We start from the raw sequence: 25,215 nt of genomic DNA, 5'->3' as shown, positions 1-25,215 counted from the left end.
TCTACAGGTATGTAGCTTTCGCTTTCTCCGAGGACAAGCAGGCTGCTTGTTCTCACATGTGGGGTATCCCTAGCCCCCAGGCTCACTCAAATAAGAAACATTGGTCAATTGGGCCTCGCAATGGCGAGGACATAACTGAGATTGACTTAAACTTATCCAACTGAGAGTACAGCCTGGAACAGAATAAACATGGGCCTAGGGGGATGCCCCGAACAGATTCTGTAGCACCGACTGCCTGAACCGACTGTCGCGTCGGGTATCCTGCTGAAGGCAGTAATGCAATGTGAATGTGTGGACAGATGACCAAGCCGCAGCCTTGCAAATCGGCTGACTTCAAGTGGGCCACTGACGCTGCCATGGCTCTAACACTATGAGCCGTGACATGACCCTCAAGAGTCAGCCCAGCCTGGGCGTAAGCGAAGGAGATGCAATCTGCTAGCCAATTTGAGATGGTGCGTTTCCCGACAGCCACTCCCCTTCTGTTGGGATCAAAAGAAACAAACATTTGGGTGGGCTGTCTGTGGGGCTTTGTCCGCTCCAGGTAGAAGGCCAATGCTCGCTTGCAGTCCAATGTGCAGCTGACGTTCAGCAAGGTGGGTATGAGGACGGGGAAAGAATGTTGGCAAGACAATTGACTAGTTCAGATGGAACTCTGACACCACCTTCGGCAAGAACTTAGAGTGAGTGTGGAGGACTACTCTGTTATGATGAAATTTAGTATAAGGAGCATGAGCTACCAAGGCTTGAAGCTCACTGACTCTGTGAGCTGAAGTAACTGCCACCAAAAAAATGACCTTCAAGGTCAAGAACTTCAGATGGCAGGAATCCAGTGGCTCAAAAGGAGGTTTCATCAGCTGGGTGAGAACGACATTGAGATCCCATGACACTGTAGGAAGTTTGACGGGGGGCTTTGACAAAAGCAAACCTCTCTTGAAGCAAACAACTAAAGGCTGTCCCAAGATTGGCTTACCTTCCAAACTGTAATGGTATGCACTAATCGCACTAAGATGAACTCTTACAGAGTTGGTCTTAAGACCAGACTCAGACAAGTGCAGAAGGTATTCAAGCAGGGTCTGTGTAGGACACAAGTGAGGATCTAGGGCCTTGCTGTCACACCAGACAGCAAACCTCCGCCATAGAAAGAAGTAACTCTTCTTAGTGGAATCTTTCCTGGAAGCAAGCAAGACTCGGGAGACACCCTCAGAGAGACCCAAGGAGGCAAAATCTATGCTCTCAACATCCAGGCCGTGACAACCAGGGACTGGAGGTTGAGATGCAGAAGCGCCCCCTCGTTCTAAGTAATGAGGGTCAGAAAACACTCCAATCTCCACGGTTCTTCTGAGGACAACTCCAGAAGAGGGAACCAGATCTACCGCGGCCAAAAAGGAGCGATCAGAATCATGGTGCCTCGGTCTTGCTTGAGTTTCAACAAAGTCTTCCCCACCAAATGTATGGGAGGATAAGCATACAGGAGGCCTTTCCCCCAATCCAGGAGGAAGGCATCCGACGCTAGTCTGCCGTGGGTCTGAAGTCGGGAACAGAACTGAGGGACCTTGTGGTTGGCTCGGGTAGCAAAGAGATCCACCGAGGGGGAGCCCCACGCTTGGACGATCTCGCGTACCACTCTGGAATTGAGCGACCACTCGTGAGGTTGCATAATCCTGCTCAACCTGTCGGCCAGACTGTTTACGCCTGCCAGATATGTGGCCTGAAGAAACATGCCGTACCGGCGAGCCCAAAGCCGCATTCTTACGGCCTCCTGATACAGGGGGCGAGATCTGGTGCCCCCCTGCTTGTCGATGTAATATATGGCAACTTGATTGTCTGTCTGAATTTGAATAATTTGTTGGGACAGCCGATCCCTGAAAGCCTTTAGAGCGTTCCAGACCGCTCGTAACTCCAGGAGATTGATCTGCAGACCTTGTTCCTGGAGGGACCAACTCCCTTGGGTGTGAAGCCCATTGACATAAGCTCCCCACCCCAGGAGAGACGCATCCATCGTCAGCACTTTTTGTGGCTGAGAAATTTGGAAGGGACGTCCCAAACTCAGATTGGACCGCATTGTCCACAAATGCAGGGATTGAAGAAAGCTCGTGGACAGTCAGACTACATCCTCTAGATCCCCAGCAGCATGGTACCACTGGGAAGCTAGGGTCCATTGAGCTGATCTCATGTGAAGGCGAGCCATGGGAGTCACATGCACTGTGGGAGGCCATATGGCCGAGCAATCTCAACATCCTGCCGAGCTCTGATCTGCTGAGGACACCCGCACCCAGGAAACGAGGGACAAAGATTGTCGGCCCTCGCTTCCGGAAGGTAGGCACGAGCTGTCTGAGAGTTCAGCAGAGCTCCTATGAATTTGAGTTTCTGGACTGGAAGAAGATGGGACTTTGGAAATTTATCACAAACCCTAGCGGCTCCAGGAGTCGAATAGTCATCTGCATGGACTGCAGAGCTCCTGCCTCCGAGGTGTTCTTCACCAGCCAATCATCGAGATAAGAGAAACACGTGCACTCCCAGTCTGCGTAGAGACGCCGCTACGACAGCCAGGCATTTTGTGAACACCCTGAGCGCAGAGGCGAGACCAAAGGGTAGCACACAATACTGAAAATGCTGTGTTCCCAGACGGAATCGAAGATACTGCCTGTGAGCTGGCAGTATCGGGATGTGAGAGTAGCATCCTTTAAGTCCACAGAGCATAGCCAATCATTTGCCTGAATCATGGGAAGAAGGGTGCCCAGGGAAAGCATCCTGAACTTTTCTCGGACCAGATACTTGTCAGGGCCCTTAGGTCTAGGATGGGACGCATCCCCCCTGTTTCTTTTCCACAAGGAAGTACCTGGAATAGAATCCAACCCTTCCTGCCACGGTGGCACGGCTCGACCGCATTGGTGCTGAGAAGGGCGGAGAGTTCCTCTGCAAGTACTGCTTGTGTTGGAAGCTGAAGGACTGAGCTCCCAATGGGCAATTTGGAGGCTTTGAGGCCAGATTGAGGGAGTATCCTAGCCAGACTATTGAAGAAACCCACTGGTCGGAGGTTATGAGAGGCCACCTTTGGTGAAAAACTTTTAACCTCCCCCCGACCGGTAGATCGTCCGGCCGGACACTTTGATTTTGGCTATGCACTGCTGGAGCCAGTCAAAAGCCCGTCCCTTGCTTTTTGCTGGGGAGCTGCTGGGCCTGTTGAGGCGCACGCTGTTGACGGAAACGAGCGAGCTGGGTTTGGCCTGGGCAGCAGGCTGGCGAGAGGGAGGATTGTACCTACGCTTACTTGAATAGGGAATAGTCCTCCTTCCCCCATAAAAAACGTCTACCAGTTGAGGTAGATGCTGAAGGCGTCCCGGCGGGAGAATTTGTCGAAAACGGTGTCCCGCTGGTGGAGTTGCTCTATCACCTGTTCGACCTTTTCTCCAAAAACATTATTCCCCCCGGCAAGGAGAATCCGCAATCCGCTGCTGGAGTCTATTCTCCAGGTTGTAGGCACACAGCCATGAGAGTCTGCGCATCACCACACCTTGAGCAGCGGCCCTGGACGTGACATCAAAAGGAATTTACGACACGCCTTCAGCTGCCTGACCACCTGCTGAAAAGGCTTGGCTTGCTCAGAAGGGAGCTTGTTACCAAGTCCGCCAACTGCCGCACATTGTTCCGCATATGAATGCTCGTGTAGAGCTGGTACGATTGGATTTTGGAAATGAGCATTGAGGAATGGTAGGCCTTCCTCCCAAAAGAATCCAAGGTTTTAGGTTCTCTGCCCGGGGGCGCCGAAGCATACTCCCTAGAACTCGACCTTCTTATGGGCCAGATCCACCACCCCAGAGTCGTGAGGCAACTGAGTCTGCATCAACTCTGGGTCCCAATGGATCCGATACTGGGACTCGATCTTCTTGGGAATGTGGGGATTAGTTAGCGGCTTCGCCCAGTTCGCCAGGAATGTCTTTTGAGGACATGATGCATGGGTACCGTGGATGATTCCTTAGGTGGCCAAGGATAGTCCAAAAGCTCAAACATTTCAGCCCTTGGCTCATCCTCCGTAACCACAGGGAAGGGAATGGCCGTAGACATTTCCCAGACAAAGGCCGCGAAAGATAGACTCTCGGGAGGAGAAAGCTGCCTTTCAGAAGAGGGAGTAGGATCAGAGGGAAGACCGTCAGACTCCTCGTCAAGAGAAATATCTGGTGTCTTCCTCTGCCTCCCACGAGGCCTCACCATCGATATCGGTTCATGAACTTCTGTCCGAAGCCGTGCCCGCCTTGACTCCGTGGGAACATGGCCACGGTGGGTACGTCGAGAGGAAGACTCCCGTGCCGGCGGCGATGAAGCTCCCTCCATCGATGTCGTCAGGGAGTCAGCCTGGGAGGCAGCCGATGCCGGTACCTCAAGCGGTACCGGTACTGGAGACCTCACCACGGGGCAAGGGGCCAGCCGTCGCCTCACTCAACGGCACCGGCGGCGCAAGCACCCCTGGTACCGGAGAAGGGATGGCCCGGCGGCTCTCGTTCAGAGCGGCTGTCGAGGAAGGCAAGGAGTCCGGTACCGGCGACGAGCTCAGAATCTGTCCGGGGCGTGGAGGCGGTACCGGGCTGTCCACAGTAGAGCGACACCTTCTGTATGGAGGGCGAGCGGTCCTCCCGGCGTCGACGCTTAGTGGGTGCCAGTTCCCTCGGCGACCCAGAGCTCTCGGTACCACGTCTAGAAGGTGACCGGTGCCGATGCTTCTTTGCCTTCGCACGAAGCAGGTCACCGGTAACCCACGGTACCGAATAGGAGGACGTCGAATCCAAATGCCTCCTCGGGGCCGGGTCCGAAGAAGGGGGGGCCTGTACCGCAGGAGGCCTCGAGGCAGGCGGAGACCTACTCGAGGGCTCACCGCCACCAGCAGGGGAATGGACAGCCCTCACCTGCGCTCCTGAAGAAGATGCACCCTCCGACCACATCAGTACCAGCGATGACCTCGGTACTGTAGACGTTGAAGCACCGGTCGATGACCTTGGTACCGCAGGCGTTGATGCACCGGCCGATGACCTCGGTACCGTAGACGTTGATGCACCGGCCGATGACCTCGGTACCGTAGACGTCGATGCAGCAGGCGAGGCCCCGAACAAAATGTTCCACTGGGCTAATCTCGCTACCTGAGGTCTCTTCTTCAACAGAAGACAGAGAGTGCAGGCCTGGGGACGATACCCGGCCCCCAGACACGAAACTTGCCTATCAGCGAGTGAGATAGCCCGGGTGCACTTTTTGAAGCCACTGGGAGGCTTCGATGACATGGGTGGAAAAATCACGCCAGCAAAATCAAAATTTGCGATGATGGCAATGGGCACCAAAAAAGAAGGGAAAAACCCGTACGGGCGGCCACAAGGCCGCTCGCGAAGCGAAAGGAAACTTAACGGGGGAAAAAAAAAAAACTCAAAAATAAGGTCTTTTGGGTTTTTTTTTAAAATAGACAACGAACGTGACGGAGAAAAATCGCTAAGACTTCCGAACGGAAGAACACGGCGAAAGACGCGAGGGTCTCCTCAGGGCACAGACCGAACAAAAACGGACATCCTGAGCCGCGGAATAAAGACTGACGAGTACGCTTGCGTTCGGGCGGGAAGACGGTTTGCGCATGCGCACGCGAGGGCTAGCAAACGCTTTTGCTAGTGAAGATCTCCGATCGGAGGGGCTGCCGTGGATGTCACCCACATGTGAGAACAAGCAGCCTGCTTGTCCTCGGAGAAAGAATCATAGTGAGGGATAGAATAAGCTACCAGAAAAATTGAAACAAAGGGTATCGCTTATGGGCTTTCAGAAGGTGTTGAAATGTTCTTTTAACTTTTGGGGAAATGTGCTATAATTTTATTGTTTTATATAATGGTTACTGTTTTTATACTGTGAGACTAAGCTATCTTGAATGGCACTGACAAAGGGTATACATTTTTTTTTTTAATTTCTTTAGCTCAGAAAGCGATATTTGTTATTACTGTATATATAGTCTGACAACTCAGTCTCTTATCACGTTTCAAATAAGTAATGCATTCTCTCATATTTCACATACATAAGAACATAACTTGGGAAAAATCCACAATTCCAGGAATAACATGTATAGAATGTTTGTACGTTTGGGAAGCTTGCCAGGTGCCCTTGGCCTGGATTGGCCGCTGTCGAGGACAGGATGCTGGGCTCGATGGACCCTTGGTCTTTTCCCAGTATGGCATTACTTATGTACTTATGTATATAAGAGTAGCCACAATGGGTCAGACCAGTTGTCCATCTAGACAAGTATCCTGTTTTCCAAACAGTGGCCAAGCCAGGTCACAAGTACCTGGCAGAAAACCCTACATTAATATGATTCTCTTTTGTTTGCCCTCCCTAGGAAACGGTGTAATCAACTTCAAGTCATCCAAAAGGCAGCTATCAGTGAGATAAAAGGGACCCCTTAAAGTGTGTTGTGTTTTGACTAAGATAAAGTTTTTCCATTTATTTGAAGGGTAAGCTAAAAATTTATTGTATAGCTTCCAAAGCTTCAAATGGTTTTGGGCCAAAATTTTTGAGAAAGAATAGGGCAATAATATTTAAGATGTTTGAGATCCACAGGAAACAGTTCTTTTAAAATGTCCCATCTCTTAAGGCATTCAAGCAGGTTAATAACAGAACTTATGGGTTATTTCAAAGGGGAAGCAGCCAAGATGTTTTAGAATGTCGAACAACAAGCCGTGGCACTGAAAAGGTTTCCTTGCATTGTTACCGACTTTTGATGGTTGTTTTCTCTTGTTGGCGATAGCAACTCCCTTAGCTTTTCTCTTGCCTCAGTGACATCTTTCATTGGCCGCAGGTGGGAGAAGAAGAACAGTCTTCCCAGTAGAGGGAAAGGGGAAGGTGACTTGATATACCGCATTTCTGTGTTTTTTTGCAACTACATTCAAAGCGGTTTACATATTACATACAGGAACTTATTTGTACCTGGGGCAATGGAGGGTTAAGTGACTTGCCTAGAGTCACAAGGAGCTGCAGTGGGAATCAAACCCAGTTTCCCAGGATCAAAGTCCGCTGCACTAACCACTAGGCTACCTTGATGTTAATATGAGCTCTGGAAGCCCTCCCCATCATCAGCCTGTTTGGTAGCACCCAGAAGCACTGCAGCAAGACGGTGAGCTGCAGTTGAAGCTGAACCTTGAAAGCATGGTCAGGAGTACCAGTTCTAAGCATACTTGAAGGCAGCTCTTTACTGTGCAGGTGAAATGGGACCCTGCAGGATTCAACTTTCAGATCTTCAGTTCCAATCCCAAAGGAGCTGCTTGAGTTCTAAGCGGTCGGGTTACAGTCTTTGGAGAAGATAAAGTGCCTTTTGAAAATGTTTAAGACTCTATTGAGAATCAAAGCTTTTCTTCAGTCTATGTTTCCCCAGTTTCTGTATTTTCACAGCAGACTATGAATAAATTGGTAGAACATAAGATATTAGAAGTGGCAGGGCAGCATTTAGGGACTTTGGAAACCCAGGTGTTATCTGCAAAGAAATCTAGAGTGATCCCAAAATGCAGATAATAAAAGGTAGACTGCACCATCTCTATCAAATGTCAAAGTTGACAGCTATCCATAAAGGGCAAATACAACAATTCCAAAAAATATGGCATGTGTATGAACAATGGAAAGGAATTTAATGAGGCTATGATATGTACCGATGATGGGTGGGGGGGAGGGGGGAAAAGGGCAGATTAGGGGATCAAAAAGTATCTGATGTAATTGGATGTTTGAAATATATATGTCATGTTTATGTAATGACTATCACATTCTATTGAAGAGCGTTTATTTTCTGTATTAAGGAAAAAGAAATTGATGTTACTCTACCAAATTGTCTATACTGTTGGCTAAGTTGTATTGGAGCTAAAGAATTTGGTTGTCATTTGTGATATGCAATTATTCATTAATAAAAAAATTGTAAAAAAAAAAAAAAAAAAAAATCTAGAGTGACCTTTATTAAAGATGGTCTTTCATGAAATTTGAAGTTAAGAGGCAGTAAAAAAAAAAAATGCAGTTTAGAATAAGAACATCAGATTGAATACGCTATGTATTTGAAGTTAGAGAGACACAGAAAGTTTGGTGCCCAAACTATACTATCTTCCATCTGGGAAAAAGTCTGTGGTGGAAAGAGTCTTCCCATGATGAAATAACTAATAGGGCCGGTCTAGTTGTTTAATACATTAAACTGGAAAGTGACAAGTATTGTTTTAAAATTATTTCAAATTTAAAAGACGCTTCCTTTTAGAGCCACAGAGTGGCTAAGGCCACTCAAGCTAGGCAGTAGTACCTAGGGTATTTGACATCCAAGGCCGGTCATTTGTTAACACCCCCCACCCTCCAAAATCCAGTACTAGGCATACTGAGAATACAAAACACTCAGGACCAATAGAGCAATTCTACCATACCATAAGCAGCAATTTCTATGAGTCACACAAGGGTGTACCTAGGAAAAGGAAGAATCTTAAACACTACAGTGAACACTAGAACATCAATTCACATGCGGTAAAACGAAGATCATCGATCCTGCACAGTCAATGCCAACTGAAAGTCATGTCTTTTTCACAGACACAGATACACCCTAACCCACCATAGAATAAGTAACCATAAACTTTCTATTTAGACAAAAATTAAACTGAACCCCCAAGAAGCCAGATTCTGCATACAATGCAACATCACAGAAACAGAAACTGTCCCCTAATAATGTGCAATAAAGATAGCAGATGTAAATTTCACCACTTTACAAATTAGCAAATAGAAATAAAACAAATATAGAAAATAAAATAATACTATTTTATTGGACTACTACATTTAGCTTTGAGAGGCCAAAACCTCATTCCTCAGGTCATTACAGTATACTGCTGTTACAGTATCCTCTCCTGACCTGAGGAGAGTGTTTTGTTCTCCAAAAATGTCAAAATATATTAAAATTAGTCCAATAAAAAGATTACCTTATTTCCATGTTCTGTTTATAAACATTTATTAACACAGCTACAATAGTACTTTATCCTAAAGCAAGAAAAAAAATGTATTTACAGTTTGTCGTCTCTGGTTTCTGCTTTCCTCATCTTCTCTTCACTCTCTCCATCCAGCATCTGTCTTCTCTCTCTCGCTGCCATCCAGTGTCTGCCCTCTTTCTCCTATCCCCTCTATCCACCATCTGCTCCTTTCATCCACTATCTGCTCTCTCTCCCATCTAGCATCTACCCTCTATCTCAGTCCCTTCCATCCACCATCTGCCTGTCTGCCCTCTCTCTCCCCCCTTCCAACTATTGTCTGCCCTTTCTCTCTGCCCCTTCCATCCACCATTTGCCCTCCCTTTCTCCATCCATCCAGGGTCTGCCCTCCCCCTCTCTCCCTTCCATCCAGGATCTGTCCTCTCTTTCTCTGACCCCTCTTTTCAGCCCCCAGTTCTAGCCCCATTATCCCACCTGCCCCTACCTCGTCCCAGCCCACTTTTCCCCACCTGCACCCACTTTCAGACCCCAGTTCCAGCCCCAGCCCACTTCTCCCACCTGCCCCCCTTTTCAGACCCCAGTTCCAGTCCCATTATCCCACCAGCCCCTGTTTCAGCTTAGTTTCAGCCCTAGCCCTTTTCTCCCTCCAGTCCCTGAGCTTCAGCCCCAACCACTTTCTCCCTGTCCCCTTTTCAGCCCCCAGTCCCCACAGTTTTAGCCCCTGCCCCTTTTCGGTCCCCAGTTCCAGAACTAGCTCCCTTATCCCACCTACCCTCCTTTTCAGCCCCCAGTTCCAGTTCCCTTCATCCACCTGCCTTGCATTATGGCCCCCACTTTTCAGCCCCAGCTCCATTCTCTCATCTGCCCCCCCCTTTCCAGCCCCAGAACCATTCTCCCACCTGCCCCTGTCCCATGCACGGCCCCATTCTCCCTCCTGCGCGTCCGTGGCATTGTCCCAATTCCAGCTTCAGCCCCCTTCTCCCATCTGAGCCCAACAAGACCCAGTCCCCACCTATCTACCCTCAGCTCCCCCAACAGCCCCCTTCTCTCTGCCACCCGGCCCCCTACAATGCATTTTAGAAACATATGAATCGGCACCGCAGCACCAGCGTGCAGCGCCCTGCATCCACCTGTGAAAGAAGCAGATCGCCGCCTCGGGCCTTCCCTGTGTCCCACCCTCCTCTGATGTAACTTCCTATTTCCGCGAGGGCGGGACACAGTGAGGGAAGGCCCGAGGCGGCGATCTGCTTCTTTCACAGGCGGACGTGAGGCGCTGCCCTCTGGCACTGTGGTGCCGGTTCAAATGTTTTTAAAATGCATTGCAGGGGGCCGGGTGGCAGAGAGAAGCGGGCTGTCGAGAGAGCTGAGGGAAAGGCAGGTGGAGACTGGGGACTGCGGAACCAGGCGCATAAATAAAACAAACAGGATGGGTACACCCGGGGCGGACCGCCACCACCGCCTCACCCTTCAAAGAACGGGGTTTTTTCCCTGCTAATATTATGCCCTGAAGATAGAATACTACTGTGCTGTTATAGAAAGACCAAATACACTTGAAGAGCACGTACAAATCTGAACAAAGATCTAGCGGGTTGCTAGATCTTAGTATGCCCTATCAGACGAACTCTACACTTGTCTTTTGACTGTACACTTGTCTTTAGATTGTACACCTGTCTTTTAGATTGTAAGCCTTAGATTGTACACCTGTCTTTTAGATTGTAAGCTCCTTGAGCAGGGACTGTTCTTCCATGTTAAATTGTACAGCGCTGCGTAACCCTAGTAGCGCTTTAGAAATGTTAGTAGTAGTAACCCAGTAAAGCACATTACTTATTCAGAATGCATCCAATGATTTACCTTATGATGAGGCTGAATATTAAGAAGCAGAGGAGGAATCATACTGACAGCTTCTTGGCGACTAATGTTACCCTAAAATAAATAAAACACAATGTCATATTTTATGATTTTCATGATTTATATTTCTCATTTTGCATCATATATGCACAAATCTACAAACATTAAAATATCTATATAATATACACAGCACAGCTGCGTGTACACAGCTGGTTACAGTCGTTTTGATACGGCTCTATAAACCGAGAGAACAAATACATTTTGAAAAGATATTTGGTCAGACAACCAAAGCAATCCAAAATCTTGTTAGCATCGGCTGGACAAAAAGTAGAAAAACACCCCACTAAGTATCAATTATGGAAGCAACTTTGATGTTTTAGTTGGAAAAACACAGGGAAATGGGCTAGAACAAGCTATCTACTTTTACTTGCGTAAAATAAAACCAGCCAACTCCTTAGCAATAAACACTAAAGTTTCACATGAGAGTAACTTAAGATACCAGAACAGTTTTCTGCCAGGGACTGGGACACTGGCCCCTTTAAATCCACCGGCCTCGCCTAATGCCTACACAACATATGCTCCACTACATACCCGATGACACCATGCATTTCAAATGCATTTGTTATGACCCTTTAGTAATATACTGCAGATTACAAAGGGCATTGCTCTTTCCAGCCTTTGCCCCAATAGGGCTCAAAGGATTTAAACTCCTGAAGAAGGCCCCTTAAATAAAACACAGCCCATATCAAGACAAGTCAGTATTGATGCAATAAAGTCTATCTGAGCACATCTGATTTCATTGTGTTTTAGTCATCACTCCTGTTTGCTCTTACCCAACACTGAAACTGTTATTCACTTTTAAGTCTCTCCTTTTCTTTTTAACTTTCCAAGCAAGTTCTCACACACTCACTCATAACCGCACGCTATGAACTCCGCCCTCTACCCCCAAAACAAAGTTCTTTACTGAAAATTTCAGAAATTAAACCAGCAAGTAGATGTGTGTATGCTTACAAGATGCTTGAGTTCCCTCCAACTGACTGTTTGAAGCATATGATGGCTAACAAGGTGGCAAACAGAGTGAAAGAGGATAATGAGCAGCCCATGGCTATTCAGGCAATTTTACTTTATTCTGCTGCTGTATTATAAGTCAGCATTACTGGGAATGGCTACTGAGAGCCAACATACACAAAATGAGACTCACTCTTTGTCAGTGGCACAATTATGGGAGGGGGGAGCCTTGGGAGCCTGGACCCCCCCCCCCCCCCAATTCGGGCACAGGCCTCCTCCAAACACGTAGCACCTGTTGAATGGCTGGTAGGGATACCAAACCACCATCAACCAAAGAAATTTGCTACTCAATCCACTTCCCTCCTCCTTGTGCTGCTGCAGTAAAGACAAAGTCAGTGACATGTCTCCAGCCACCAATGCCAGGACTCCTAGCACGTGCTCAGTATTACTCCATTTATGCTCCTTGCTGATGCAAACATTTTTCCAAATGTGTAGAGAGATGTGGTAGCTGTGTTAGTCCACTCAGTCAATAGAAATAGAATAAAATAAAACATAGAAAGAAAAGAAGATGATACCTTTTTTATTGGACTAAATAACTTAATACATTTTTTTATTAGCTTTGTCAGATCAGAAATAAGCAAACTTTGATAAGTAACAGCATATATAAGTGAAACATCAAAGTATTTCAGTGACAGTCTGAAAGGATGAGGGAGGGTTGGGCTAGGTGATGTCTAATGTATATTATCCAGCAAGTTAGGGATGAAGATACGCCTGTGATCCTGCTCTCGGTGGACACAGAGAAGGCGTTTGACCGAGTAGAATGGCCGTTCTTGTTAGCAGTACTAAAACAGATAGGAATAAGGGGAAAATTTTTGGCCTGGCTTCAACTGCTCTATACCAAGCCAATGGCAGCGATTAAGATAAATGGCTCACTTTCCAAACCAATAGGCCTAGGTAGGGGCACAAGGCAAGGCTGTGCGATCTCTCCATTATTGTTTGCGCTCTCGATCGAGCCGCTGGCCAAGATGATTCGGGAGCATGTCGAGATAAGAGGGGTGGTAAGGGGTAAGTGAGAGCATAAGATTATGCTCTTTGCAGACGATATCTTATTGACTCTAGCACATCCCCGACAATCTTTAAATCGAGTAATAGATGTCATATCTCAGTATGGACAATTGTCCGGTTTTAAAATTAATGTCAATAAATCAGAAATACTTAACCTTACAACATCATTACTGGAGGCAAGGATGCTGCAGAGGACCTATCCCTTTGTGTGGGCCGAGAAATCCATTCAATATCTGGGCATACAGATTACTAATAAGATAGAGACTATGTTTCAGACGAACTACCCCAGAAAGCTAAAGGAGCTGTTTGAGGAACTGGATAGGTGGGAGGGCTTGACACTGTCATGGCTGGGGAGAGTACATGCCATAAAAATGATGCTTCTGCCTAAATTATTGTATTTATTCGTGGCTTTGCCGATACTGATCCCGCGCTCCTTTTTTCAGCAGCTGAATAGGAAAATGTTTGCATACATATGGTGGAAAAGACCGCCGAGAGTGTGTAGGTCAATGATGTTTCAAACACCACTCAGGGGAGGTATGGGAGTCCCAAACTTCTATTTATACTATCAAGCAGCACAGCTGAGGATACTGGCAGATTGGTACCCGGAGAATAACAAGAAATGGCTACACTGGGAGAGAGCATGGATGGGTACGCGATACTTGGGGGACCCTCTGGATTGTGGCCCGGCGGGATTAAGTCATCTATTGTCCACCTGGTTGCAGTTGAGAAGAAGGGTATTCCCGGATAGGAAGTATTTTTTTTTACAAATGGCTAGTTGTGGAGCACTGGCGTTCCCGCTGGAAGAGTCTGAGAGAGTATACCAGGGATGGGCACACAAGGGGCTCTATAGGCTGGGGCAGATGTGGGAGCAGGGGGAGGTAAAGGATTTTGTGGAGCTGCAAGAAGCGTATAGTCTGGAGAGAGATTTGGTATACTATCACTGCTTAAGAAATTTCCTCTGCCGACGTGCTGGGGAGGAACTGGACCTGGCGGAAACAGTTTTAGAGAGAGCAATTAGAAGGGGAGGGGGGAGAGGAAGTGTAACTAGACTATATAGACTATATTAGTACAGAAACCCCATCGGCAATTAACCTAGCGAACTAAGGAAAAAATCATCTTAAGTAGAGGAGTGTGGTAGCCGTGTTAGTCCACTCTTAAGGTTATCAATAGAAATCAAACAAAATAAAACATGGAAAAGAAAATAAGATGATACCTTTTTTATTGGACATAACTTAATACATTTCTTGATTAGCTTTCGAAGGTTGCCCTTCTTCGTCAGATCGGAAATAAGCAAATGTGCTAGCTGACAGTGTATCATCTTATTTTCTTTTCCATGTTTTATTTTGTTTGATTTCTATTGATAAGGAAAAAATCATAAAACTCCGACGCATGATACCAATCACTACCACTGAGTATACAAGCATCCTTGAATGCCTAGACCGGAAACCTGGGGAATATCCAGCAGACAGATCATGGACCAACTTTGACTTGATTACGAACTCACACACTGGCTCAGAAAATATGCCAAATCTCAATGCAAACTTGACATCTGCCCGATTAGCCTATTAAAAGCTGCCCCAAAACAATTCAAAAAAGACCTCACGAACCAAGTAAATTACAGACTCCTAAATGGTCTCTTCCCTACGGACAAAGGAAATATCCTTCTCACACCACTGCCAAAAGATGCCAAGAAAAGCACAATGGACCTAACAAACTACCGACCAGTTGCTTCCATCCCGCTCATAACAAAACTGATGGAGGGCATAGTGACGAAACAACTCACGGAATACCTAACCAAACACTCAATTCTACATGAGTCTCAATCAGGATTTAGATCAAATCATAGTACTGAAACTGTACTTGTGTCTGCAATGAATTCATTCAAAAAAACAATTGCAACCGGTAAAAACATACTCGTACTACAATTCGACATGTCTAGTGCTTTCGACATGGTAGACCATGGAATATTACTACACCTGTTAGAATGTTTTGGAATCGGAGGCCCAGTTCTCAACTGGATCAAAGGCTTCCTCATCACCAGGTCCTACCAAGTAACAACGAACAATGACAGATCACCGCCCTGGACACCAGAATGTGGAGTTCCTCAGGGATCCCCCCTCTCACCAACTATTTTCAACCTGATGATGATACCACTAGCCAAACTACTAGCCAATCAGAACCTTAACCCCTACATATATGCGGACGATGTTACGATCCACATCCCGTTCAAAAGTAACCTAAACGAAATAACCAACGAGATCAATCAAAGCCTCCAAATCATGCACTCTTGGGCGGACTCATTCAAGTTAAAACTGAACGCGGAAAAAACTCAATGTCTGGTTCTCACTTTCCAATACAACACAAGCAACCACCCTACCATAACCACACCTTACTGCACACTCCCCATCTCAGAAAATCTGAAAATTCTGGGAGTCACTATTGATCGAAACCTCACACTTGACACCCACGTGAAGAACACAACGAAAAAAATGTTCTACTCGATGTGGAAACTCAAAAGAATAAAACCTTTCCCCCTAGATACGTCTTCCGCCCCTAGTACAATCACTAGTGATAAGTCACCTGGACTATTGCAACGCTCTGTACGTAGGATGCAAAGAACAGACCATTAAAAAACTCCAAACAGCCCAGAACACCGCAGCCCGTCTCATTTTTGGAAAAACCAAATACGAAAGCGCAAAGCACCTAAGAGAGAAACTGCACTGGCTCCCGCTCAAGGAACGAATTGAGTTCAAGATCTGCACGACCGTATACAAAATCATTCACGCAGAGGCCCCACTCTACATGCTGAACCTAATAGACTTACCACCCAGAAATGCCAGAAGATCAGCCAGCAAGTTCCTCAATTTGAACTTCCCCAGCTGTAAAGGAATTAAATACAAACAGGCATACGCTACTACCTTTGCGTACAAAAGCACACAGCTATGGAACGCACTACCCATGACCCTGAAAACCACGGACAACTTAACCAGCTTTCGCAAATCTTTGAAGACATTTCTCTTCAACAAGGCCTACAAAAATAATCCTTGATGAAACAAACTACTCCGTATACCACCCAAACGCTTTAAAACACCTCTAACACGACCTTACCTAATACCTTCTAACTAATTCCTCTTCTACCTCCAGTTTATTACCGACTGTATCTAAGATTATGTAATGACTATACCATATTAACACCCTGTAAGCCACATTGAGCCTGCAAAAAGGTGGGATAATGTGGGGTACAAATGCAATAAATAAATAAAATAAATAAATACAGAGCACTGCTCCTGTTTACATCCCCGCAGGATCACTATGTGGCTAGGTGGGAGCGGAAGTTGCATAAAACTTTCCCACCAGACGACTGGATGCATATCTATAGATTCTTGTTGAAACCATCAATTGCACAACCACTAATTGAGATTGGGTATAAAATTTTATACTGGTGGTATTATATGCCGGATAAACTTAAACGGATATACCCTCACATATCAGCAGAGTGCTGGCAAGAATGCGGGGCACAAGGGACATTTATGCAGGTCTGGTGGGATTGTCGAAAGGTTCAAGAGTATTGGGCCCAGGTACTACTAATCGTCTATACGATAATTAAGGTGGAGTACCCAGGCCGGGCAGAATACTGCCTGCTTCATCTCAGACCCCCGAAAATGCAGGCACACTTGCACAAACTGGCTATCCAATGCTTTGTGGCAGCAAAAATTGCACTGGCCCGGGCGTGGAAGCAGAAAGAAACACCAGCACTACAGATGGTAGCTCGTAAAGTGGACTTTATTTATCAGATGTCAAAACTAACGGCCATGAGAAGGGGACAGGTCACGATCTTTCAGAAAGTGTGGCGACCATATGAACTTGTAAGAGAAGGGCTAATATCATTACCATAGTGCTAGAGGGACGGGGGGGTGGGAGGGGGGTATATGACTGAGCTATCAAAACAATGTTAAGCTACGCATTTGAATGATGTATGAAAAGTTATAGATGTGGTTTGTTTTGCATTATAAAATTTCAATAAAAATAACTTAAAAAAAAAATTTGAAGGTATGACATATTTTGAATATCTTTGCAATGTTAATGTATCTGTTGTTACTATTTATCACTTAAGTGTAACATTATTTTTCATGTATCCGCTTTACCTTTCAATTTTTATTTTCATATTCAGTCTACATTTTTAGGATGAACCGACATTTTCATATTTGCAGTTTTTCATTTAAATTTTTTAATTTCCATATACGTCTCAGTATGTACAAGTGTTTGACTGTAACATTATCATGTCTATAAGCCTCTTTGCCTTTATTATGCAAATCTGTTTTCATTGCTATTCAGATTATTTTAAATGTTGTACCCTCATGTCACGTATAGTTTCATATGCTTTTACTATATATTTGTATAATGGTTTTTTGATACTATATATGTTTTAAAATATTTTTATTGTCTTAATGTCACTATTATATATTACAAATTATAAACAAACTTAAGGAAAATCTCCTTCTAAATTTCTTAAATCATCAACAATCTCCTCCACTCTTGATTGTTGACTATTATATATTACATACAGCATTTTACATGGAATATATTTCTATATATGTTGTATTTTATTTTGTTTTAGACCCCTGAAGAAGGCCTTTTTGGCCGAAACACAGACCATTTAGGGTCCCAATAAACCTTTTTGGTGCTCTTACCATCTGTGGTTTCAGTTTGGTCTTTCTGGATTTCTTCCGCTTGTTCTGTTGTTTTTTTTCTTGTGTTTCTTTGCGGGAGATTTGGATTCTCTTTGTTGTTCTTCCACATTGAATGGAACATTTTCTTTGTTGTATTTTTCGCATGGCTTTCTAGTGTGAGATTTCCTATCCGGAGCCCATAGTACAGAGCTGGTGTAACTGGTCCTGCCAAAATTTCCAGGAAGCTGTTATTTGCTTTTAGCTTTACAGACTGTGGGGCTAAAGACCTGAACTGAGCATTTACTAGGAACCTACAAAGTTAGTGGCAAATTGAAGCTGATTGGTGGTCTAGTGGATCGCGGAGACTCGATTGACCCGGAACCTGGGAAAAACGGCAAGATTTCTCTGCCCGACCCATCTCCCCAGACGACCTCCCCGCACCGACGACGTGGTGCCGAAGGGAGCACTGGCGACTGTCCTGCTCGATACTGTCTTGACTCCCCGATGCCTAGGCAACAGGCGGCGACAAACCGAAGGCGACCAAAGAGGGAGAAAACACCGATGGGACGTCTGAGCTGGGAGAGGTAGACGACGCTGGTTTCCCACATGTGGAGCGCCCGCTGATCCCCGCTGACTCTCGCTGAGTCCCGCGGCTCCACACCGAGGGCGATCGAGAATGAGAGCAGCGAAGAGCGGGTAAGGCAGTATTAAGGGGTGATTTGATAGCCTATGTATCAGCTAGGAGAAAAAGACACGCGCAGACCCTTGTAGTGTTAGAAAGACAGATACGAAAGGCTAAGCGCCGGTACGTGGCGCAAGCAACAGAAGTCAATAAGGAAGCTTACCTATCAGTTCAAGCAGCAGTTAACTCAATCCTGCATGAAGTCCTCCTGAACAGGAACTGAAGACTAAACTTGAACCTGAAATGCAACCAGAATAAAAACAGTACAGATATCTGGGAGGGGCTATGGATTCATCAGCTATGATTAATGGAAAGAAAATTATCAGATATGATACATAATTTTACCTTCCATATCATCATGCTGATCAATCCATAGACTGGTGGGATGTACCGAAGCAGTACTCACCCAGGGCGGGACATAGAAATCCCTGACCGCAACACTGAAGCTCCAAACCGGGCCTCCGCCCGAGCAGCCACAGTCAAGCGGTAATGCCTGGAGAAGGTATGAGCCGATGCCCAAGTTGCCGCCTTGCAAATCTCTTCCAAGGAGACGGACCCGGCCTCCGCCATCGAGGCCGCCTGAGATCTAGTGGAGTGAGCCTTCAGCCGGATAGGCGGCACCTTCCCCGTGGCCACATAAGCCGCTGCAATGGCTTCCTTGACCCATCTTGCCACTGTAGGCTTAGCAGCCTGCAGACCCTTACGAGGACCTGCAAACAGGACAAACAGATGATCCGACTTCCGGAAATCATTGGTCACTTCCAAGTATCTGATGATGACTCGTCTCACATCTAGATATTTGAGAGCAGAGTACTCCTCTGGGTAGTCCTCCCTACAAAAGGATGGGAGACAGAGCTGCTGATTCACATGGAAGCGAGAAACAATCTTGGGCAGGAAGGAAGGCACTGTGCGAATAGACACTCCTGCCTCAGTGAACTGCAGAAAGGGCTCTCGACATGACAGCGCCTGGAGCTCGGAAACTCTTCTGGCTGAAGTGATAGCCACCAAAAAGACTGCTTTCAACGTCAGGTCTTTCAGAGATGCCCTCGACAAGGGTTCAAAAGGCGGCTTCTGCAAGGCTCTTAGCACCAGACTGAGATTCCACGCAGGTACCACTGAGTGCAGAGGAGGGCGCAGGTGATTAACTCCCTTGAGAAAGTGCACCACATCTGGCAGCAAAGCCAGGGAAGCACCCTTCAGGCGGCCCCTGAAGCAAGCCAGAGCCGCTACCTGGACTTTAAGGGAACTAAGCGACAGGCCTTTCTCCAGACCTTCTTGCAGGAACGCCAACACTGAAGAAATTGGCGCAGTGAAGGAAGAAAGGGAGCCTGCCTCACACCACGATGCAAAGGTACGCCAAACCCTGGCGTAAGCAGTAGAAGTAGAGCGCTTCCTCGCTCTCAGCATAGTGGCGATGACCTTGTCTGAGAAGCCTTTCTTCCTCAGACGCTGCCGCTCAATAGCCAGGCCGTAAGACCAAAGGGGGGAGGGATCCTCCATCACCACGGGACCCTGATGCAACAGGCCCTGCTCCGCTGGCAGTCGCAGAGGTCCGTCCACTGAGAGCCTGATCAAGTCCGCATACCAGGGACGTCTGGGCCAGTCCGGACCCACCAGGATTACCCGGCCCGGATGCTTTGCCACCCGGTCTAGCACCCTGCCCAACATGGGCCAGGGCGGGAACACATAGAGAAGCTCCTGTGTCGGCCACTGTTGGAGAACAGCATCTACTCCCAGAGATCGAGGGTCCCGTCCTCTGCTGAAAAAGCGCGGCACTTGGCAATTGGCCGATGACGCCATCAGATCTAGGCTCGGCTGGCCCCAGCGCTTCGTGATGCCCAAGAACGCCTGAGCCGATAGCTGCCACTCTCCGGGATCCAAGGTATGGCGACTGAGAAAGTCCGCCTTGACATTCATGACTCCAGCAATGTGGGCCGCCGACAGCTGTTCCAGGTTCGCTTCCTCCCACTGGCATAGATTCATGGCCTCCTTGGCTAGAGGGGCGCTCTTGGTACCTCCCTGGCGATTGACATAGGCCACAGCCGTGGCATTGTCCGACAGAACCCGTACTGGCTTCAACGCCAGTACCGGGAGAAACTCCAAAAGCGCCAACCGAATGGCTCTGAGTTCCAGGAGGTTGATAGACCACTTTGCCTCTGCAGGAGACCAGAGCCCCTGCGCTGTCCTTCCCAAGCAATGGGCTCCCCAGCCCGTCAAAGAGGCGTCCGTCGTGACGACAACCCACTCCAGGGTCAAAAGAGGCATCCCTGCGGACAACTTGTCTGTCCTCAGCCACCAGCTCAGCGCCTTGCGCACCGCTAGATCCAAGGGAAGGCGCACAGCGTAATCCTCCGACACTGGAGCCCAGCGCTGCAGCAGAGAGAGTTGTAGTGGTCTCATATGAGCCCTGGCCCAGGGCACTACTTCCATCGTGGCCGTCATAGAGCCCAACAGCTGCACATAGTCCCAAGCCCGAAGAGGAGAGGCTACTAGGAACTGGTCCACCTGAGCCTGAAGCTTAACAATTCGATTGTCTGGCAGGAACACTCTGCCCACTTGGGTGTCGAAACGAACTCCCAGATATTCCAGGGACTGAGTAGGGCGTAGCTGGCTTTTCTCCCAGTTGATTATCCACCCCAGGGAGCTCAGAAGAGCAATCACCGGTCTACAGCTCTGCCGCACTCTGCATAAGAGGGGGCTCGGATCAACCAGTCATCCAGATAAGGATGGACTTGTACTCCTTCCTTTCGTAGGAAGGCCGCGATGACCACCATTACTTTGGAGAAGGTCCGCAGAGCAGTAGCCAACCCGAACGGGAGGGCTCTGAACTGGAAGTGTCGGCCCAGGACTGCAAAACGCAGAAAGCGTTGATGAGGAGGACAGATGAGAATATGCAGGTAAGCTTCCTTGATGTCCAAGGATGCCAGGAACTCCCCTGCCTTCACTGCCGCTATAACAGAGCGGAGAGTCTCCATTCGGAAAGTGCCGAACTTTCAAGGCCCGATTGACCCCTTTGAGGTCGAGGATAGGCCGAACAGAACCTCTTTTATTTGGTACCACAAAGTAAATGGAGTAACGTCCCTTGCCAAGCTGATCTTCTGGCACCAGAACGACCGCACCCAGGCGGATCAGATTGTCCAAAGTCTGCTGCACTGCGACAGCTTTGACCGGAGACTTGCAGGAAGAGTGTACAAAGCCGTCTCTTAAGGGTCGGCAGAACTCTAGCTTGTAGCCGTCTCTGATGACTTCCAGCACCCAAGCGTCTGAAGTCCACTCGCCCAGAAACGAGGACAGGCGTCCTCCAATCTGCACTGGGCCATGGACCAGGGCCCCGTCATTGGGTACGAGACCCTGGGGAGAACCGGAGGAAGCACCTCCGGGACGGCGGTCTCTGCGAAAGGAATGCTGCTTGGGGAGAAGTTCCTCTTGAAGGAAGAGGGGGCAGAGGAGCCCGACTTGCCCGGGCGATACCGACGGGCTTCCTGAAACCGTCCTTTGGAGGAACTGGGGCGAGCACCACTGGCCCGAGCCCTGACCTCTGGTAACCTCTTGCCCTTAGACGTGCCAAGATCGGTCACAATTTTGTCCAGCTCGACCCCAAAAAGCAGCTTGCCCTTAAAAGGCAACTTAGCCAGGCGAGACTTAGAGGCGTGGTCCGCAGACCAATGCTTCAGCCAAAGCCACCGCCCGCGCAGAGACTGTCTGAGCCATACCTTTAGCTGAGGCTCTCAAGACATCATACAGCAAGTCTGCCAAATAAGCCAAGCCCGATTCCAGGGCCGGCCAATCAGCCCTCAAGGAAGGATCCGAGGGGGAAGCCCGCTGCACAATCGTCAGGCACGCCCTGGCCACATAGGAGCTGCAAACTGAGGCCTTCAAACTTAAAGCAGCCGCCTCGAAGGACGACCTTAAGGCCGCCTCCAATCTTCTGTCTTGGGCGTCCTTTAGGGCCGTGCCACCTTCCACCGGCAACGCCGTTTTCTTAGTCACCGCAGTGATTAAAGAATCCACGGTAGGCCAAAGAAAGGCCTCCCGTTCACCTTCAGGCAGAGGATAGAGGCGGACATAGCCCTAGCCACTTTGAGGCTCGCTTCTGGGACATGCCATTGAGCCGAAATCAAGGTGCGCATGGCTTCATGCACATGGAAGGTTCTAGGGCGGGCGCTTCGTCCCCAGCATAATGGCGGAGCCAACAGAGGCTGAGGAGAGACATCCTCCGGAGAGGAAGTCTTCAAAATGCTCATGGCCTGCACTAACAGGTTGGGCAAATCCTCTGAGCGAAAGATCCGCGCTGCAGAGGGGTCATCCGCTCCATCCGAGCGGGAATCCGTCTCCTCCAAGGAATCCCCAAAGGACCGTTGGGAGAACTCAGATACGCTGCCCTCATCTACATCAGAGGAGACAGAGTCCTCTAGGGCCTGGAATTCCACCCGAGGGCGTTGCTTCCGGAGGCCTCAAACCCCTTTATCAGACAGGGGGCAGGGGCAGCGTTTTGCATAAGAAAAGCCTGATGCAGCAGCAAAATGAACTCAGGGGAGAATCCCCCCAAACTGTGCACTTCTGCAGCTTGGGCCACGGCCCTAGCCGCACCCTCAACCGGCGCTCGCAAGAGCGGGAGAGAAATGTGCTGCGCATCCAAAATGGCGTCCGGCGGCGAAACTCGAGAAGGAGCCACGCGGGAAGAACGGCGCTTAACTTTGGCCGCTTTCTTACCTTCGCCCGAATCAAGGGCGACCATAGTATTAACGTCCTCCCAGCTCGAGGGCGGCCCAAGAAGAAGCCGTCCGAGCAGAGTGGCCGGCCAACATGGAGTGGGCGAGCAGCGGGGGATGGGCGTTTATGGCGGGAAAAACCGCCGCACCGGAGGAAGAACCGGGACACTGACAGGACTCCAAACTGATGCTTAACAAAGGCGATTCAGGTTTTGAAATCCCCGCATCCCTGCTAGACGCACCCAAGCGGGCCGGGGAGCGAATCCTCACGCCCTCGCCCTCCGATGCCATAAGCCACGTGGAGACCGAACGGGGAACTCCCTACCCGCTATAAAAAGGTAAAATTACCTGCTTCTCGCTCCGAGCTGTAACAAACTGGTGTCCCAGTGAGCAGCTGCAACAAACGTTGAAATAAACGTCCTTAAGGATGTCCAAATTTTTTTTTTTTTTTTTTTTTTTAACGGAGCCAGCGGGAGGGGGGAGAAAAGGAGGGACCTGGCACCACCAGGTTTGCACTTGCTCAATAAGAGCCCTTAACCCCAGGTACTCAACAAAACCTAAAGATTAGGCTTGGAGACCTAGCCAGAGCTGCTGCTGTGTGTGACCACCACCTGCTGAGATAGAGAACATACTGAGGAGTTTCCGGCAGCACATGACCACATATAGGGAGGCAAAAGGATTGCTCTCTATCTCCACCTGCTGGTAGATGGACACAACCCACCAGTCTATGGATTGATCAGCATGATGATATGGAAGAAGTCCTTTTCTGACCTTGACAAAGAGGACTGACATCTCTTCTCTGTCTTCCCTAACAAGCCCCAAGTTAAATTTATCTTTTGTATTCTTGAAGAAAAAAAAAAAAACCACTAAGTACACAAAACAAGAACTTACAGACTCGGTCTCACTAACAAGAAACTGGTGAAATTTTTCCAATTCTGGAGACTTCCGAATAATTTTTCGACTCAGGTTAGTATGCCACGCCAGCTCTTCTGGATACCTGAAACAGATTCATACACATATATGATTAGGAAAACATCACAGCATGCAAAAACATAGGGATCCATTCAACCTACATGACAGGCCGATAGAAGAATCACAAAGTTCAGCTTTATTTGCCAGAAAAGATCACTGACGTACTGGCAATGAAAAGAGTGGTCAGGACACAGTACACCATAGGTTCTCAACAGGTATGCTGCTTGTCTTGATAACCTATGTGGTTCTATTTCTAGCCTCCCTTCTGCAGCCTCCCCCACCACTGCTGCTGTTTCCCCAACTTACAGTAGTCACACAGCCATCGTCTTCAAGTGTACATTGTTAGCTTTTCCAGTCCCCCTACCCTGGAACAGAAAGTTGACATCAGAGGGGGTAGGGGTCTGGCAGAGTCGACAATGTGTACTTGAAGACTGGGGTCATGCGATTGTGGAAAGCTGTGTTGCCACAGCCAGTCTGGGGAAGCAACAGCAGCAGCCTGGGGAGATTGAACAGAAGGCGCAAGGAAAGAGAGGAGATGCTAGATGGAAGTGTGGGAGTGAAAAAGAAGGGAGAGAGAGTATAGTGAAAGACTGGGGAATAAAAGAGCCAGGGTAAGGAAAAGAGATGGAAAGCTGTAGGCTAATGCAGTAAAAAGAGTGAAATTGAAGACTAGATAGTAAGTGAATTAAATCTAGACAGACACAGAAAAGTAAATTGAAAAAAAAGCTGAAAAGTAAACAGGAGAGAGAAAAAAAAGTTGAGAAGATGGAGGAAAGCAGAAACCAGATTTAGTCCAACACAATTTGAAAAGTAATAACCAAACAATGGTAAAAAAGTAATTTTATATTTGATTTTGTTATTAGTATATGTCTGTTTTTGCAATGGCCATTTCACAAACTCTGCTGATCGGAGTTCGGGAATACTCAGTTGAAGTTTGTTCAACTTAGGGGTCCTTGACTTAAAGTTGAGAAACAGTACAGTAGATCACATGGAGCTCCGCATTTCAATATGTGGAGCTAAGTTTTCATTTGGTCCATGAGGTACTAAAAGGAAAAAACAGTAACTCCCATGCAGAGAGGTGAATACATACATCAGAAGACTTACATAAGAACATAAGAGTAGCCATACTGGGTCAGAACAATGGTCTATCTAGACCAGTATCCTGTTTTCCAAACAGTGGCCAAGTCAGTTTATCATAAAAAATTACTTATGTCATAGGTTAAGAGATAAAATTTCATATATGAAAAACTGCACTGAAAAACCTGTCTCTTCCATTTGACTTTTCTCTGATGAAAATGAAG

General features: G+C 47.7%; 1 protein-coding gene across 1 annotated transcript in view; it reads right to left on the bottom strand.

The window, feature by feature from the left end:
* LOC115480169 (tRNA (cytosine(34)-C(5))-methyltransferase-like) overlaps positions 1–25,215 on the bottom strand; it is a 70,131-nt gene that overhangs the window by 14,168 nt on the left and 30,748 nt on the right. The window contains exons 4-5 of the mRNA XM_030218691.1: positions 23,834–23,939; positions 10,809–10,880 (exon numbers count right to left, since the gene is read on the bottom strand). Coding sequence (XP_030074551.1) covers positions 10,809–10,880; positions 23,834–23,939 — 178 coding nt within the window. The remainder of the gene's footprint in view (positions 1–10,808; positions 10,881–23,833; positions 23,940–25,215) is intronic.

Source organism: Microcaecilia unicolor, chromosome 1 (genome assembly GCF_901765095.1).
Source record: "Microcaecilia unicolor chromosome 1, aMicUni1.1, whole genome shotgun sequence".
Lineage (NCBI taxonomy): Eukaryota > Metazoa > Chordata > Amphibia > Gymnophiona > Siphonopidae > Microcaecilia > Microcaecilia unicolor.
The sequence above is the reverse complement of the archived record's forward strand: the minus strand, read 5'-3'. Positions and strand labels throughout refer to the sequence as shown.